At 38.8% G+C, this 17,477-nt stretch overlaps 2 protein-coding genes across 2 annotated transcripts; both read left to right on the top strand.

The window, feature by feature from the left end:
* The first annotated feature begins 435 nt into the window (after positions 1-435).
* Positions 436-2,721, top strand: LOC122069506 (30-kDa cleavage and polyadenylation specificity factor 30-like). The gene is made up of 3 exons (XM_042633538.1): positions 436-562; positions 2,158-2,497; positions 2,676-2,721. Exons 1-3 carry the CDS (start codon positions 514-516, stop codon positions 2,719-2,721), a joined length of 435 nt encoding a protein of 144 aa, XP_042489472.1. The 5' UTR covers positions 436-513.
* Positions 2,722-3,327: 606 nt separating this feature from the next.
* LOC122069520 (30-kDa cleavage and polyadenylation specificity factor 30-like) lies at positions 3,328-16,601 on the top strand. The gene is made up of 7 exons (XM_042633556.1): positions 3,328-3,821; positions 6,193-6,588; positions 10,402-10,564; positions 10,766-10,876; positions 13,112-13,180; positions 14,378-14,464; positions 15,323-16,601. The coding sequence occupies exons 1-7, from the start codon at positions 3,463-3,465 to the stop codon at positions 16,226-16,228; spliced, it is 2,091 nt and encodes a 696-aa protein (XP_042489490.1). The 5' UTR covers positions 3,328-3,462; the 3' UTR covers positions 16,229-16,601.
* Positions 16,602-17,477: the final 876 nt, after the last annotated feature.

Here is a 17,477-nt window from a genome sequence, read left to right as displayed (position 1 = left end):
GGTAGCATAGGGAACCCATAGAAAGCATAATTTTGGAGTCGTAGGTAAATGTATATGTTTTCTGAAATTTTGTTTACCTTCCAAACATGTTTTTGTTTCTTTTTTTTATTTAGAAACAAATAACATGATTTTGTTTCTTTTTTTTATTTAGAAACACAAAAGTCCTATTATCAAATGCGATCCAGTCATAATGTCCCGAGAGAGAAAGAGGAAAACAACTGTATTGTATCACATGACCAATTAACTTATTGGTCAAGGATATTCTCTAACTTAACTATTATTATAATTGGATTTAATTAAAAGGAAACCCAAATTCAATCTGAGTCCAACAAAGGGGAATCGAGTTCTACTCTTTTTCACATTCCTTGATAGGAGCATGTGCTAATATCTATATATAAGACTTTAGGTCCTCCCTCTGACTTAACATAATTTGAGTCATCATAAAAAAAATATATCTGAAAGGTGTTCAAGAGACCTAGAAGTCGTCATTCACTGTAGAAACAAGAACAAGTTATGGCAAGTTCAAGCATGACAACGGGTTCTTCTCATGCGATAGCGAATGGTATGTAGTGTTCCCCTATTGTTTGTTGTGATTCATGAATGTGCAGGCAAGATTCTGTTAAAGTTTGATAGTAATTAAATCCTACAACACTTCCACTTCAGAAAACACTCCCGTAAAACAAAAGCATTATCGAACATAGCCTTAATGACCTGCCTCTTCCCCCTTCCTCTTTCATCATTTTCTCCTTCAATCTCCAACCCTTTTTGCTATGACTTTGTATCTCTACTGCAACCCTTGCAATTACATTGACAACAATAGCAACAATAATTGTTGATGACAATCGTACAATCGATAATAGTTGGCTTTCACATTTAGGGTCAATAATCGTTTAAGTTTTAGGGTTAGATTTCATGTTTCATGGTTGGATTTCACTTTTAGGGTTCGACAGCCAACAAAATTCATGTTTCAAGGTTTACGATTTCATTATTTTAGGTTTCAAGTTCAAGGGGGTCTTTTTTTTTTTTTTTTTTTACAACAATTTTGTAGGTTTAAAAAGAAATGAATAGTGGAAAAAGAGACGATGTTGTGCAGTTTTTGTATAATAGATAGTTGATATGGAGAAACCTTCAAAATGAATGATTCAAATCAATTTGTGATTTGGTAAATGTCACAAATAATTGTGGTTCCAATAACGATCCAAGACACATTTATGTGGTAAAACTCCCTCCCTTATATTTACTTAAATTTCCCTACTCAAATTTTCATTTTGTATTCTCTTAAGAAGGTAAACTTTCACCTCTTTTTCTTCCTTAAAAAAAATAAATTCCTAAATTACCTCTCCCCTCCCACATCTCCCTCGGGCAGCACCCCACTCCCACTAGCTGCTTGTATCCCTCATCTTTCCTGGTCTAAATATCTATATTTGATAGCACATATGGTTGAGACATTTATGAATTTCTCTATAACTCTTCCTCTCGGTTATTTTTATGTAATTAACTAAAAAGATTGAAGGGTAAGAAAATTAAATAGAATGAAGAACTTCAATTCAAAATATTCATAAAAATTACTGTGTAACAGCTCTTCATTTTTCATATATGAAAAAGAGTATAAAACCTATTTATTGTCTAAAATAATAACTATCAATTTCATATCCTCAATGACAACATTTAAGAGTTGAAATTACCAAAACCTAAAATTTTGGATTGAAATCCTCTTCAACACCACCGAGCCTCCAACGATCTATCCAAGGGCTGGGAGAACTTAGATACACATCCCTAGGTATTGTCATGTATTGGGATACGTGATCAAATCCCCCTCAGCCCTTGGATGATTGTAGGAGGGGCGTTGAAGGGTGCAGTGGAGCCCCACCCTAAAATTTTATTGAAGAAAGAACTAGTTCTGACTTTAAGGGTTGTTTGGTACAATAAATTTTTTGGTGGAATGACACAACAAATGCAAACATAATTGCATAACCTCCTCAAATAACTAATGTAATTAGTAATTAGAATTGGTAATAGAGAAACGTATTCTTCTGAGGTTGAAGGAAAAAACCTTATAAATTTAGGGAGATAAACCATTTGATAGATAACTAGATCTCTCTCTCTCTCTCTCTAGTAGCACTCTAATACCTGTTTTAATTTTTCTTTTTTTGTTAGGGGATGTTTTGACAGTGAAAAAAGCAATGGAAAACACTGAAAGAGTTTTGAATTTTGATTTTGAAGATAACTCTGATTTTTCCAATGTTGATGGCTCATCGGGAGTTTTAGGTAGAGAAATTGGAGACAATTGGAATCATAATGTTCGAAGAAATTTTAGGAAGGTGGTATGTTCACATTGGCTACGGGGACTCTGTATGAGGGGTGATGCATGTATGTTTCTTCATCAATATGACAAGTCAAGGATGCCAATTTGCCGTTTCTTCCGTTTTTATGGAAGATGTCGTGAACAAGATTGCATATATAAGCACATTACTGGGGACATCAAAGAGTGTAAGATGTATGAATACTCTCTCTCTCTCTCTCTCTCTAGCCCTTTTATATTATGTTTAGTCTTTTGTGTTTCGCTGCTTAAATGATTGTTTGAAAATAATTTGACTGTTCCCAAGGCATATACCCCAGTGGAGGGTGTCTCCGCACCCCTTTGCCCTAGTTTGGTGTAAAATTTATCAAATTAGGTACAAGGAGAACAACTTTGAGACCATAGAGAGCCTTTTGAAGTAGGCAAAAGAATTTCAGCAAAAAAAAAAAGTAGGCAAAAGAAGAGTAATTTATCAAATAAGGTACGAGGAGAGCATATTTGAGTCCATAAAGAGCCTTTTGAAGTAGGCAAAAGAAGAGTTTCGGGGAGCCTTGGGAAGCTGCATAAAAACCTCCTGATGAAAATCGACGCAAAGATATGTGTTCTTGACGTCTAATTGGGTTGAGCGTTGGGCCACCTATACCAATGGCTGGCCACCATCCTAGGGTTATTAAACATACATCCCCTATCAAACAAATTCAATATTACCCCCAAGGTCGTGTGTGAAGACCACTGTGGTTGAAGGAAAATTCGGTCCCTCCAAGTATGTTCTTGCATTGCCTACGAAACCATTACTCTGAATTCTCCCATCGTCAGGATTTTCGAAAAGTTGTATTTTGCCACATGGCAAAACATGTGGAGAGAAGACCTATGGATCCACTTGTCCACAAAATTACAATATGCCAGGTGGTAATTTGTTTTGGCCAACTAACCAGGTCAGCTTTTACCTAGTCGGCCGATCAGAAATACCTTCCAGAAAGGAAAATTGTGTTCTTTTCTTTTCTTTTTTTAATGAGAAGAGTTTTGATTTAAAACAAACGAAAAAAAAAAAACCTCCCTCCCTCTCTTCTGTACGTCTCCCATGGCTCTGCAAAGCCACAAAGTCTGAACTCTGGCTTTCAGAAACCCTAATTGACAATTTTTGTCTGGGCAGTTTGAAAATAATGGAAGACACCGAAGGAGGTCTTAGCTTCGACTTCGAAGGCGGCCTCGATAACAGTGCTGCCAATCCTGCTGCTTCTGCACCTTTGATCCCAACCGATCCCTCCAATGCCGCCGCCCCCGTCGCTCCAACCGCTGCAGAGCCAGTCTCCGGAGGTCTCCCGGGACGGAGAAGTTTCCGGCAGACAGTATGTCGGCACTGGCTTCGAAGCCTCTGTATGAAGGGCGATGCCTGTGGTTTCCTTCACCAATACGACAAGTCACGGATGCCCATATGTCGATTCTTCCGAATGTATGGAGAGTGTCGCGAGCAAGATTGTGTTTTTAAGCACACCAACGACGACATCAAGGAGTGTAACATGTATAGACTACAGATGGATTGGTTTCACTTCGTTATCTGTTTGATTCTTGTTGTTCATATAGGGTTTGGGTTTGAGTTTGCTAAAATTGAAGTAAAATTCTATCTTGGTAATATTGTATTGGATTTTGTAGTGAAACACTATGATTTGAATAATATGAGCATTTCGGTATCTCTTGGTTTTGTAGTCATGGATGTGTGTGCTGTGTTTGTTTTTGCTTCCGATTGCGAATTGCCAAAGTTTGAGGGGTTAGTTTGTGTAGAAGAGATAACTCACGGACATAATGATCCCACAAACCAAACTACTACCATGAGCTCTTATAGTTGTAGCTTATCTGTTAAGGTACTCAATAGACACCAGCAAGGTAACCGGCAGAATCCCCAAGCCTTGACCTCCCGGAAAACTCTCATCTATCAGTCTCATAGTCAACCTTAAATTATGAAAAGATCATACTTTATTGTCCTGAATCGTGTGATCTCTCTTTGGCAATATATAACACCAAAGTACTGTACAATTATTAGTTTCACGGAAGTTAAAATTTAAAGGGGATTTATTAAGCATGTCCTGATATTAGAAAAGCTTCAAGCATTCTTTACAAGCTTTTGGCAGGTATGTCTTGACATACTACAGACTGCACATGAGAGCTAGCTTTATTGGGCTTGATTGTACTGTAATGTTGCATTATTTTCCTTGTTTCGTGCCCATTAGTTTTGCTAGAAAAAGTAAATGTAGTATCCATGTCCTATGTCTCCTGACTGGCAGGTAGAGAATCTCAGAGTCCATATGGTGTCCATGAGATTTTGCTGTTGTGAGAAGATCGAACTAGCTGAGTGATGTAGGAGACGAAGAGAGAAGAAGTTCTGAAAATAAAAGAGTAGAAGAAACATTAGCTGGTGCTTTAAATATCAGATCTGGTTCAAATTTGATTTCATTTCAAACACAGTCATTTCCGTCAATTTTCTTTAGGGTTGTTTTTGGAAGGTCGAAAATTTTCCGTTTTGAGTTATTTTGGTGATATTTGATATGTCAGTAAACTTTACTCCAGTATATCATTGGCAGTCACTTGTGAGTGCGGCGTAGACCTTTTAGTTTCTTTTTTCAGAGCCATTTTGGCAGGGTGTACTAACCAACTATATACGACACACCAGGCGGCTTGCTTGGATGCTGTCTTCCTCTACAGCCAACGTGACATTGTTGTCACCTGCTAGATATGGCCAAAAATCTGTATTGTGCAAGGTGCTAAAGCATGCAAGAAAGCCAGAGCATGCTAGCGCACAAGCTAAGTTACCTATCCATTGAGACCATGATCTTGCGATTCCAAGATATATAGGGGAAGTTATGACTGATTTAGTGATGGAGTGTCAAGTCAGTTCCAGATTTTATATTTTTGGATGATTAAGTAGTCTTAAGAAATTTTGTATTGGTATTTTAGTCTTTATTTCTTCCTTCTTTTTAAGTGCTCGTAATGTGCTTGATCATTAGTTTGGGGGTAATTAATATCTTTTATACATATGGTTTTTGGTTAATATATGTATGTTGATCAGGCTATGGGGTTCAACTTTTCTAGTTCATGAAATATAAGTTTCATCATCCACACGGCTTGGGTTTTCTCCCTAAATTTTTGGTTTATTTTCTGGTTATGTACTTGGTGATTTACACAGCTAAATGTCCTTAATATCCCATCATGTTTCCTCTGCATTATTGAGTAGTATAGTAAAAGAGGAAGGCAAAAGTATCTTAGGTCGAAACTGTGAGAAGAGAGGAGACAGCAAGTGGACATGAGGAAGGCAAAAATTTTTTAGGTGGAAACTGTGAGAAGAGACGTGAGTGCTTATTATTTGGTGCAAAATATGATCATCATAGATAGATTGACTGGTTAAGCAGCGGTTTTTCTGGTCCACCTATAAGTTCGGATAATACTTGGAGTTGAGTTTTAGCCAATCAAATTATTCCTAAAGTAAACAATATTGGTATTACTTAGTGAATTATACTTTATGTTGAAGAAGCAAATTAGTTTTTGTTCATCTTAGCTACTTGAGAACTTGACAATAAATAGTTAAAAATAATCTACATCAATTTGTTACATTGTTCATGGTGTCATCTGTTTATGTTAATTTTGTGATGGCTTACTAGCATCTTTTGTTTTTACACAACTCTCCCAGCTTCATAGCGGACACGGTTCCCCTTATTACTATTGCAGGTTTTGTTGCAATGCTGCATCTGTCAACTTGGAACCAATTATTTATTTTTCTAGCATCTTTTATTATATGTATAAACTATTTTTATAATGCTTTTGTTTTGCTTTAATATTGGCATCTGTGAGTGGTGAAATATATGAAATTTTTGTTTCTGAGGGGTATTTTTGAATTGCAGGTACAAGTTAGGTTTTTGTCCAAATGGTCCTGACTGCCGGTATAGACATGTGAAAAAAGAAGGACCTCCACCTCCTGTGGAAGAGGTTTTTCGGCAAATTCAGAATTTGAGTTCATTCAATTATGGCTCGAACAGATTTTATCAACACCGGGGTGCTGGTTATAACCAACAAATGGAAAGACCTCAGTTTCAACAAGGTTCTACTCCTGTCAATCAAGGTGTAGCAGTAAAACCATCTATGACTGCTGACTCTGCGATTGTGCTGCAACAGCAGCCACAAGTTCAGTCTCAACAACAGCAGGTTAGCCAGACTCAGTCTCAGACGCAGAATCTTCCTAATGGTGTGCCGAATCAAGCCAATAGAACTGCTATACCGCTTCCTCAAGGTCCATCTAGGTGCGTTCAGAGTTTTTAGGTATTTTTATTGGGTTATGCAAACCAGTTATTGTACAATTTATGTGGGCATTGTTTTCTAGTGGTCTGCTACTACTTCAGCTGTAATTAGCTTCTTCTAAGCATATGTTAATCCTTGTAGCTTTATCGAAGTAGAGCTATAATTGTTTGTGCTTATACTCGTTGAATATGTGAATTTAGTCTCTCTTTTGGGAAGGGGGAGGTATGTGCTTCCTATTGGGTATTAGGAGGGAGCCTTGCTTTAGTGTCTGGAGGGTGTTGTATTGTTATGCTTTCCATAAGCATGTACTAACGTCTACTTCTACTTTGTCTTGATATATATATGGGAATATCTTGTTGTAACATGTGGCCCAACGGTTAAGTTGCACTATTGCAACATGTTGGTCACAGGTTCAAAACTTGGAAATAGCTTCTTCTGCAAAGCAGGGGATAAGGTTGCATACATTGCTTGTCCCAGACCCTGCAGCAGCGGGAGCCTTGTGCACTGGGTTGCTCTTTATTTTGTTGTAACTAAGATTGGTTACAAGTTACAACAAGGTTGTAACCTTACATTTTTGCCCCTTGTCTTATTCCCAAAAGTTATTTAATGAGAGTATTTAATGCAAGGGTAAAGAAGGTTTTCCAAAAAGGTGAAAGTCATTTAATGTAGTTTACATGTGAAATGACAGGAGTACCCCTGCATTAAATACTCCATTAAAAAACTTTTGGGAATAAGATAAGGGGCAAAAAAGTAAAGTTACAACTTCGTAGTTCACCTACTTGGTGACAACAAGATGCACTATATATATATATATATATATATAGGGCATTCTCTATATGCCATAATTTCTACAATTATCTGCTTTTTGACAAGGAAACAAACCACCTTGTTTGTACTTCAATGTGTGAGAGAAGATGAGAGGTCTAGTCCCATAAATACAAATGACTATCTATCTTGCAACTTTAAACGTACACAAAATTTTGGAGGTGCCAGCTTTGAACCATATTCCATTAATTCTGTCCTTTACATAATGAAAATCATGAACCCACTTCGTAGTATGATGGCCCATTCTTAATGGTTTTTTTTAATGAACCCACCTTTTGTAAAGGTGGAAGATCAGACTAGAAATTGTAATTTAAACACTCAAACCTATTATTGGTGTAGCAGAATCAAAACAAGAGAAACCAGTCTTCCGCAAGAAAGAAGAATGAAGGGATGAGAAAGAGAAGAAGAGGAGAAAACAGATCTACCAATTAGAGAATGGAATTATCTCCAATCGGTAGTAGTAAGGTTTATTATAATGAAAGAGATAAGGAAGTTACAAGAATGCCCTTATATGACTACTACTAACACCACACACAATAATTAGCACCATGACTTGTTAACTATCACCATAGTTATTAAACAGCGCCACCACTATAATTTCAACACTCCCTCTCAAGCTGGAACATATATATCGACCATGCGCAGCTTGGAACAAGCTTCAAGGAAATTCGGATGAAACAGTGTCTTGGTGAAAATATCACCAAGGTGACGATATAGCAATCAACTTCTTCATCACCACAATCTGCACAATATGGCCGTCAACCTTGATGTGCTTATTATGCTCATGGAAAACAGGATTGCTAGCAATATATATGGTTGTCTAGTTACCACAAAACGTATCAATAGGCCTGTTAATAGGAAATCCAAGCTCATGAAGTAGAGAATTCAACCGCATTAACTCAGCTGCAAACTGCAGTCTGAGCCATGGAGTGACAAGATTTCCACGAACAAAAGAACAATAGTCAATAGTAGGTCTTCTATCACCTTTAGCACCAGCTCAGTCGGCATTAGAATATCCAAAAAGATCAAAAATTTTATTAGGTCTATATATGAGCCCCTTTCTTGGAAAACCTTTAAGATACCTTAAAATTTGATAAGTAACCTCCCAATGAGCCCTTTTAGGCATCTCCACAAACCGACTTAAAACTCCTACGACAAAAGTAATAACTAGCCTGGTTACTGACTTACTGTAAGTTAAGTACTTTAGCAATCAACCTTCTGTGCTGATGCTTATCTGTATGCTCCTCACTATCATGAGCCCCAAACTTATGATGTGGATACATAGGTGTATAATAGGTTTGAATGCTAACATCCGAATCTCAGACAGAAGATCGAGCACATACTTCGTCTAAGGGAGATAATGCCTATACTACTACTCACAACCTCAATCCCTAGAAAATACTGAAGGGCACTCAAATCTTTCATCTAAAAATGTTGTTGTAAGTAAGATTTAACCACGTCAATACCAGTTGAGTAGTTACTGGAAATAATAATATCATCAACTTACACGACCAACACTACTACCCTGGAATCATGGCGACAAACAAACATTGAATGATTTAAGTAAAATTGGGTATATCCACGCCAAATAACAATTGTGCTGAATTTATCAAATCAGCCTCTAGTAGACTGCTACAGGCCATAAATTGCTTTATGAAGTTTGTACACTTTACTAGCACTTTCCCCCTGAGCAACATACCTAATAGGTTGCCTTATGTACACTTTGATGTAGATCCACATCTATCATGGACTGCCACAGGAGGAGAGCCCAACCCAAAGTGGGCTAGTCGATCTCCACTTAAAGTCCACTTAAGTGGTTATTAATATATTAAGTTATTTCATTAAGTTAATAAGTTGTGAAGCATGCTCATAGGACTAGTCTTGTAGATTTGAGCTTCAACAAAATCCCAGTGAAGGACATTTCAAAACACCAGTGAAGTTACTGCTCCAACTCAAACTTGCAGTCTTCCATACACTGCATCTTTTACCCTCGGTAACACCACTTCACCTTTGGCAACACCTCATATACACTTACAAGCCTCTCAAGTCTCATCACCTCATGACTATGCCAATTGTACCAACCTTGGTTCCTACTATCAACCAACTCTCCAGCTATGCCAACTGAGCCACATCTCAACCATCTCACTGACATTGTGACTGCCACTGCCACATGTCATAACACAACAAATCTCTGCAATTTCTCTGCCACTCTGTCAACTACAATCTTGTCTATTCAACCGTTGCTACACCATCAACAACACATCTACACAGATGCTGTCCACTGCATTGAAAAGTGTATATGATGCTCATGAGGATTGTGCATCTGTTACATAGCTACCCTGGTCTTCCAGCCTAGCTGACCATATCTCATGCCATCAACATTGCTTTGTCCGTCGACCAAGCTCAACTATGTCAGCCATACAATCAGCTCTACTCTGCTATGCTCTTCCATGGTAATCGTCATTTGAGCCCTGAAGCTTACAGCTGGCCAACACTTTCATCAAGCTGCTCGCCTCACACTGGTAAACCTTTCAATGCTCTTGCATGCTTGGCCAACTCACTTCATTGCTTGCTCAGTCAAACGTATGCATGCTGTTCTCTTGACTGAGTGTGTTGACAACAATTACAACACTAGCATAATGCATCCTGTGTACCTTTGACTTGTTAACTGTCACCATAGTTACTAAACAGCACAACCACTATAATTTCAACAAATGGGGACACTTATATGAAGCCTTAGCAAGTGAAACAATGTTGTAGGGTCTAAAGTCATGCTCCCTTTCCATCAAGTGTTTTTAAGTGTCAAGTTGGTGTAAGCTAGTGTGTTTTGATGTCTCTAGGTAAATGACTTTTTGCCGAGTAATTAACTCATATAGCATTCACCTACTTCATTTTCTGCTTCCCTTCTTGTTGAATAACTTCGGTGCTTTTTCATGAATCTTTTCAATAATGTGTACCTAATTACCTCTATTTGGTATATGAAAACATAGGTACTTCATTGTTAAAAGTTGTAATCGCGAAAATTTGGAATTATCTGTGCAACAAGGAGTGTGGGCAACTCAAAGGAGCAATGAGGCTAAACTAAATGAAGCTTTTGACTCAGTGGAGAATGTAATTTTGATATTTTCTGTCAACCGAACACGCCATTTCCAGGTAGTCTTGGATATAAGATATTGAATTTGATCTACTACTGTATAAGTTATTTTCTACTCTAGTGTGGTGACGAATCCAAATATCTTTCTTATTGGTTGTGCATTCAATGTTTCCTGTCGACGCAATTTACTTCCATTCCATTTGCTGAACTTTGTATCAATTTGATGTGCTAAATTTCGTGAAATTCTAAAAAAATTTTAGGGATGTGCGAAGATGACATCTAAAATTGGTGGATTTGTTGGAGGAGGAAATTGGAAACATGCACATGGTACTGCACATTATGGACGGAATTTCTCAGTGAAATGGTTGAAGGTATACTTTATTCAATTCACCATAAAAGAGATCTTCCCTCTGTTTTAGCCCTAAATGCTGCTTCAGGATTTTTTTTCCACTGCAAACTGCGGTTACAACTGCCAGACTATTTTTGTTGTTTTTGCTTTGGATCTTATGTTGAAGTGATATGCAGTATAATGTGCCGACTAATTTAATAATTGCTTTGTAAGATATAAAATATAAAGTGCTTATTGAAAACAGTTAGGCAGAGTCTTATTTAATACCTATTATAAGGAGACAATACCTAGGAGTTTCCTGGGTTTTGAAGACATCCACCTTTAAAGATGGCCTGTGGATCTACATGATTCAAATCTCTCGGAGGAAGACGATAAGTGTTCAAATTTGTGCTTTGCCTTTGACCCCATATGCATAGCTGCCTGGAAAGATCAGAAATAGAAAACGCTTACTGAAAATCACGAGGTGAAGTCTTGCTTAAAACCTAAGGCATTTCAAGAAGCTCTATAAGCTGCAAAATATTCTTATCCACCAAGACAGTCCCACTTATAATGACCTATTCAATACCTTGATCCCTTCACAGAAATCAGGCCCATAAACCCCAAAATCCAAACAACCTGAGGCTTACGTTCCTACTTAAATAACCATGGCATGGCCACTCAACTCAACTAAACTAAGCCTTATCCGGTTATCCCAACTAAATTAGGTTGGCTACTGGATCCTGTCTCACAATTCAAGCAATGCCACTGCTAATGATTTTTTTTTAATATACTTGAAATTGACTTTTGATTATGTTAACTCCTTGAGTACTTCAACTAAAGGGAAGTTATTTTAACCCTCTACTGGGACTCATCAGACAAATTAAATTCAATACCACTAAACAGCTCACTCGCTCTTTGGTCTTTGGAGTCAACGGCGTTTGGTTCATTTCAAAAGCCTGAACGAGAGTCAACTTATTTCAGTGTAGGTTTTATTCCTGACTTCTCACCCAGTAAGGTGGTCCACCCACACTTGAGTGAGCTGTCAGACTCCACACATTCATCGGCCAACCAACCATTAGTTGATCTATCCAAATTCCCTGTATACTCAAGTATACTGTTTATTCATTTTGATTTTTCTTGGATTGCTCTAAAAAAAGGGCGTACCAAGTGTGTGAGGCTCTCGCCACTGCGGGGTCTGGGGAGGGTCACAATGTATGCAGCCTTACCCCCGTTTCACGAAGAGGTTGTTTCCCAACTCAAACCCTCGACCACTAGGTCGCAATGGAGCAACCTTATTGCTCTAAGTTTCACTAAATATATATGTGTGTGTGTGTGTGTGTGTGTGTGTGTGTGTGTGTGGTGATTGAATATAAACAAAGGAAACAAAGTTGAAATCCTGGACCCTCTTGGTGTGTCCCGTAATTTATTTTTTGTGTGTTTTTTTAAGCAAAGCAACAAAGAGAGTTCAGCTGGCCTGTCATGAATGATCTCCAACCATCTGTCATATCTGGGGATCCCTCAAAATCCTGAAACTCCTAGATCTTAAGCTACATGATATTCGGTATTAAAACCACAGCTCTTGGTGTAGATCTAAACTTGGCTAAATGGTAAATAGTATTTCATTGCTAGTTTCTTACAAGCATGGATCATTGAAAACTGAAAAGAATGAGCCTTGTATTTGAATAGTTCCCTTCAAATCCTCAATTATGTATGTTCATTTGATACAAAAAAGTTGAATTGGATTCTATTAAGAGAAGATGAATTGTGGGAGTGTGTGACTTGAACTATCGATCCAAATCAAGTTCAGTTGTGAAGTAGGATCCTGTGCAACGCCAAACAAACTCACAAATTATCTCCAATTAGCCAAGAAACTTCCCCATGACAGTATAAGTGATTTGTCATCCATTTTATAGCATTTACTGGCTAATTTGAATCCATTAGTCTGAACAACTTCCAGAACCCCCCCCCCCCCAAAAAAAAAAAAAGAAAAAGCCCTTCAGAGTGCCTCAAAGTTGAATCTATGATCAGGTCCCAGATGGCCAGATCACATGAGGATTCATGATATTCCCTCGCAGAGTATTGTTCCAAACTCTACAAGCTTCTGCTGATGTATCCACAGATACACAATTAGTACTCCTTCCACAACATTGAGTTTTTATCAGTAATTGTTGGTTTTCTTCTTCTTTTTTTAGCTCTACTTCTCTCATTTTTCATGTAATTTTTATGCTTCTACTTTATACTGATATCAGGCAAAATTGATTGGAATTTCTACCTGCAGCTATGTGAGTTGTCCTTTGACAAAACTCGCCATTTGAGGAATCCATACAATGAAAACCTTCCAGTAAAGGTAAGAAGTTAACTTTGCTGTCATATTTGAATTTTTCGATATTTTATTCTTAAATGGCGTTATTTCTTGTTGTTGCAAATTGCAATACAGCATGTTATAGTCAACGTCATCACATTAGAGCTAGTGAAAATACATACATGGATTATGGTTGACAACTAGTATGGCTTTGGATAGAGTTAAATAGAGAAACAGAGTCCATATAACCGACCACATTTAGTTAGAATCAGTCTTAGATGAGTTTGAGCTTGAGTGATCATCATTGTGCCTCTTATGACAGTGCCCTGGGTTAGCCTAATGAAAGTCATGAAACCTATTCTGCTAGTAAGGGTCATTACTTCTGTTAAAGTGGTGTATCTTTTCCTACAACATTAAATCATCACCTTCAATTTGAACCAGATTGCTACTCACTGTTGCCATTGTTGTTCGGATATACAATGGGTTGCGATATCTTTTTTTTTTTTTTTTTTTTTCAGTTCATGTAAGATTCATGTCATGACCTGTTTCAGGTTAATGGAGTTCAGAGACTTGAACTCCAAAACTAATGCAGAGGAAGTAGACCCAAGTTACCAGGCTTCACACCATGATAATAATTTACTTTAAGACTCGTATCAACATATGGATTAGGGTTGACAATCAGTATGCTTGTGGATAAAGTTAAATGGTGAAACAGGATCTATGTAGACTACCCCATTTATGTGAGATAAGACTTAGTTGGGTTGAGTTGAGTTGAATTAACTCAACTGAATCCTGTCAACTTTGTGCTGTGTTCTTCTCAATTTGTGGCTTTTGATGGAAATGATCGAGGATCACCCCTAGTTGGGATAGAATATGTAATAAAGGTGAAAAACGTAATAAACAAAGGCTAAAGTTTCCAACCGAAACAGCCCATAAATCATGCCAATCAGACAGGTTCTGACCCTTAAAAAATGATATATGTGATGAAAATAGATCCAGATAATGTTCAACATCTTTGAAGCTTGACATGATACTGCATCAACCACAGCACTGTCCAGCCACCTTGACACTTCATGCAAGGTGCCCAAACCTAAGACCTGATAACTTGTCCACCCAATGTTATAAATTTTATAGGAAACTCTGAGCTGCCAGGGAAGGGTACCCTAGCACTCTCTCTTCTCTCTCTCTCTCTTCAATTTAAATTTCCTTTTTTTCATTGATGATTGTATTCTATAATTGCAGATAAGCCGAGATTGCCAGGAATTAGAGCACTCTATTGGTGAAATGTTGGCTTCCCTACTCTATCTTGAACCAGATAGTGAGCTCATGGTACACGTCCGCTTTCTCAATATTAGAAAGAGAATTTCTTTACATTTTTGGTTACTTCTACATTTTAACTTTTTTTTTAGACAGGGAGGGGGGGGGAGTTGGTTTAAGACTTCTAGGTTCTAACTCGCAGTAAATTAGAACAAAGTGCTTTGTAAGGACTTGGGATTTACATTGCATAATTAATATTTGCTCACTCTAGCTTGATTTTAAATTGTGCCGTGTGTACAATTACATTGATTGGATTTCAAAATAGAACCATGAAAATACAGATCCTTGGGCATAAATATATGACCTTTACAGGGTGTGTGGCAGACTTGTTCAGTAAGACATCCACAGAATCAACTAGTTGGAATTGATTGAGATAGTTGGGGCCAGCCAGGATGTGTACACAATTTCTCTTTTTTTGCTTTCCAAAGAGGCAGACAAAATCATGCTCAAAGCTCAGTTAGATTAACTTTGATGGCTTTCCAATGGGGGTGTCCATGACTAGGCACTGAAGTAGCAACTTTTTGGTAGTTTAGGATCAGCTCTTTCCAATATAAGGACACCATATTATGATATTCACGTACTGAGTTAGATGCTCAGGCAATACATTGATAACCTAACCATACTTAATGAGCTGATAGAACCAGATGTATTGAAGAGGCTTCATTGGAGGAATCTTAACGTGGCAACTTAACTGGCAGTTCAAAGGCAGTGGAGCACAGATTGTGTGGACTGCCACCTAAGTCACCACATGGCCAAAAGAGAGCCTGCTTTCTTACTTCTTGTTGTTTGATCTTTTCCCCTTCTTTATTTATATTGTATCTTCTTTGGATATTATGTAACTTCGAATGTGGTTTTTTTCCTTTTTTCCAGGCAATCTCAATTGCAGCTGAATTGAAACGGGAGGAGGAAAAAGCGAAGGGAGTCAATCCAGAAAATGGGGTAGAAAACCCAGACATTGTACCTTTTGAGGATAACGAAGAGGAGGAAGAGGAAGAAAGTGAGGAAGAGGAGGAGAGCTTTGGTCAAGCTCTTGGTGCATCCCAGGGCAGAGGAAGGGGTCGAGGACTAATGTGGCCTCCACATATGCCTCTAGGACGCGGAGCGAGACCAATGCCTGGCGTCCGGGGCTTCCCTCCTGTCATGATGGGCACCGATGGGTTTACTTATGGTGCTGTTACTCCTGATGGATTTTCTATGCCAGATCTTATGGGTCCACGTGCCTTTGCACCTTATGGCCCAAGGTTTTCTGGGGACTTCACTGGCATTGGTCAGAATCCAGCAATGGGCTTCACACCTATGGATGGAACAGGCCCCACTTCAGGCATGGCTTTTCGTGGGCGCCCTTCCCGCCCTGGAGCTGTCTTTCCTGCAAATGGGCTTGGGATGATGATGGGTTCTGTTCGTCCCCCATTTATGGGTTCAATGGGAATGTCTGCCGGAGGTCCAGTTCGAGGCGGTCGGCCAATGGGTATGCCTCCATTCCGTCCTCCAGTACCACCTCCACCTTCACAGAACAATAGGGTTGTACAGAGAGACCAGAGGAGACTAACAAATGACAGGAATGATAGATACAGCGCAGGTTCAGACCAGGGCAAGGGTCAGGAGGTGGTGGGTCCTAGTGGTGGACCAGACGAGGAGATGAAGCATCAGCCAGGCCTTAGGGCCCAACATGAGGATTCTTTTGGGGCAGGGAACAGCTTTAGAAATGATGAAAGTGAGAGTGAGGATGAGGCGCCAAGGCGTTCGAGGCATGGAGAGGGAAGGAAGAGGCGGTGAGACCCAGAAATGGACACCCTTGCATTGGATCACTGGGAGACACCAGTGGCCAAGTAACAGAACCAGTGAGACTGCTGACCCCTAAAAATAATTTCAACCACATTGTGTGACCACCATTTTCCCCAGATTCTTGAGAAATTCGATTCTTGCGGCTTTTTCTGGGATTGGAGGGGGGGGAGAGAGGTTGGAATTGATTATTTATGTTGGTATATTCCTGTATAAGCCAAGAAGTTTTAGATAAGAAGTGGGTGTTGAAATTCACAATGCTCTTATGTTCAGAAATTGATACTGGTTATAATTATTTTTATCTTTCCAGATACTTATATTATGAACCAAATAACAGAAATGAAATGAATAGATGTGTTATTCATCATTAGTTGCATTTGCAGAAACGAGACTTGTAGTTAGTATATTTACAAATTGACCGGTTTTGGACTCTTAACTGCGGCTCTGCTTGGCTTAGCGGACCGGTCTGGATGGTCCAACCTCCAACCTCCAACCTCCAACCCCTTTGCCGGGTATAATATTCCTTGTAAGTCCTTGTTGCTATGTTCTTCCACCATGGACCTATTAATCGATCAACAGTGTATCTATTTTATGCAAAGATCAGGCTAGAAATTTAAACATTTGGGTCAAAGAACAGATCAAACTGAAGTTTTTTGTTATGATTCTGCAAACTTAAGGAATGGATGCACAAACATCACCTTAGCCTAGTGGTAGCAGCTTCAGCGGGAGGTTATGGGATCAAACAATTATGGGATCAAACTTTGTTGTATGCACGTGTGAGTGGGTGGGTGTGGGTGTAAGAGTAGGTGTCTTAGTAGAATAGAGTAGTAAAAAAAAAACACATTTGCACGCATCCAACAAGTGGTCGTGGGATTGAACCATGTTGTACGCATTGTGTGTGTGTGTGTGTTTCTTATTTATTCTGTACCCACCCGTGGGTTGCCTAGATGGTTAGAGCGAATTGGGGATTTTGTGGATTAGGCACATGGTCTCAGGTTCGATTCCCTATCTACACATCTGTGATTCTCATGGAGATCATGGTGGTGGATTGTTGTGCTAGTCTCCCGAGGATTAGTCGAGTCCCTATCTATGCATCTGTGATTCTCATGGAGATCATGGTGGTGGGTTGTTGTGCTAGTCTCCCGAGGATTAGTCGAGGTATTTTTGTGATTTTCATGGAGATCATGGTGGTGGATTGCTGTGCTAGTCTCCCGAGGATTAGTCGAGGTGCGCAAGTGCCTAG

This window comes from Macadamia integrifolia, unplaced genomic scaffold, assembly GCF_013358625.1.
Source record: "Macadamia integrifolia cultivar HAES 741 unplaced genomic scaffold, SCU_Mint_v3 scaffold629, whole genome shotgun sequence".
NCBI lineage: Eukaryota > Viridiplantae > Streptophyta > Magnoliopsida > Proteales > Proteaceae > Macadamia > Macadamia integrifolia.
Note: the sequence above shows the minus strand (reverse complement) of the source record. Positions and strands in the feature narration are given on the sequence as shown.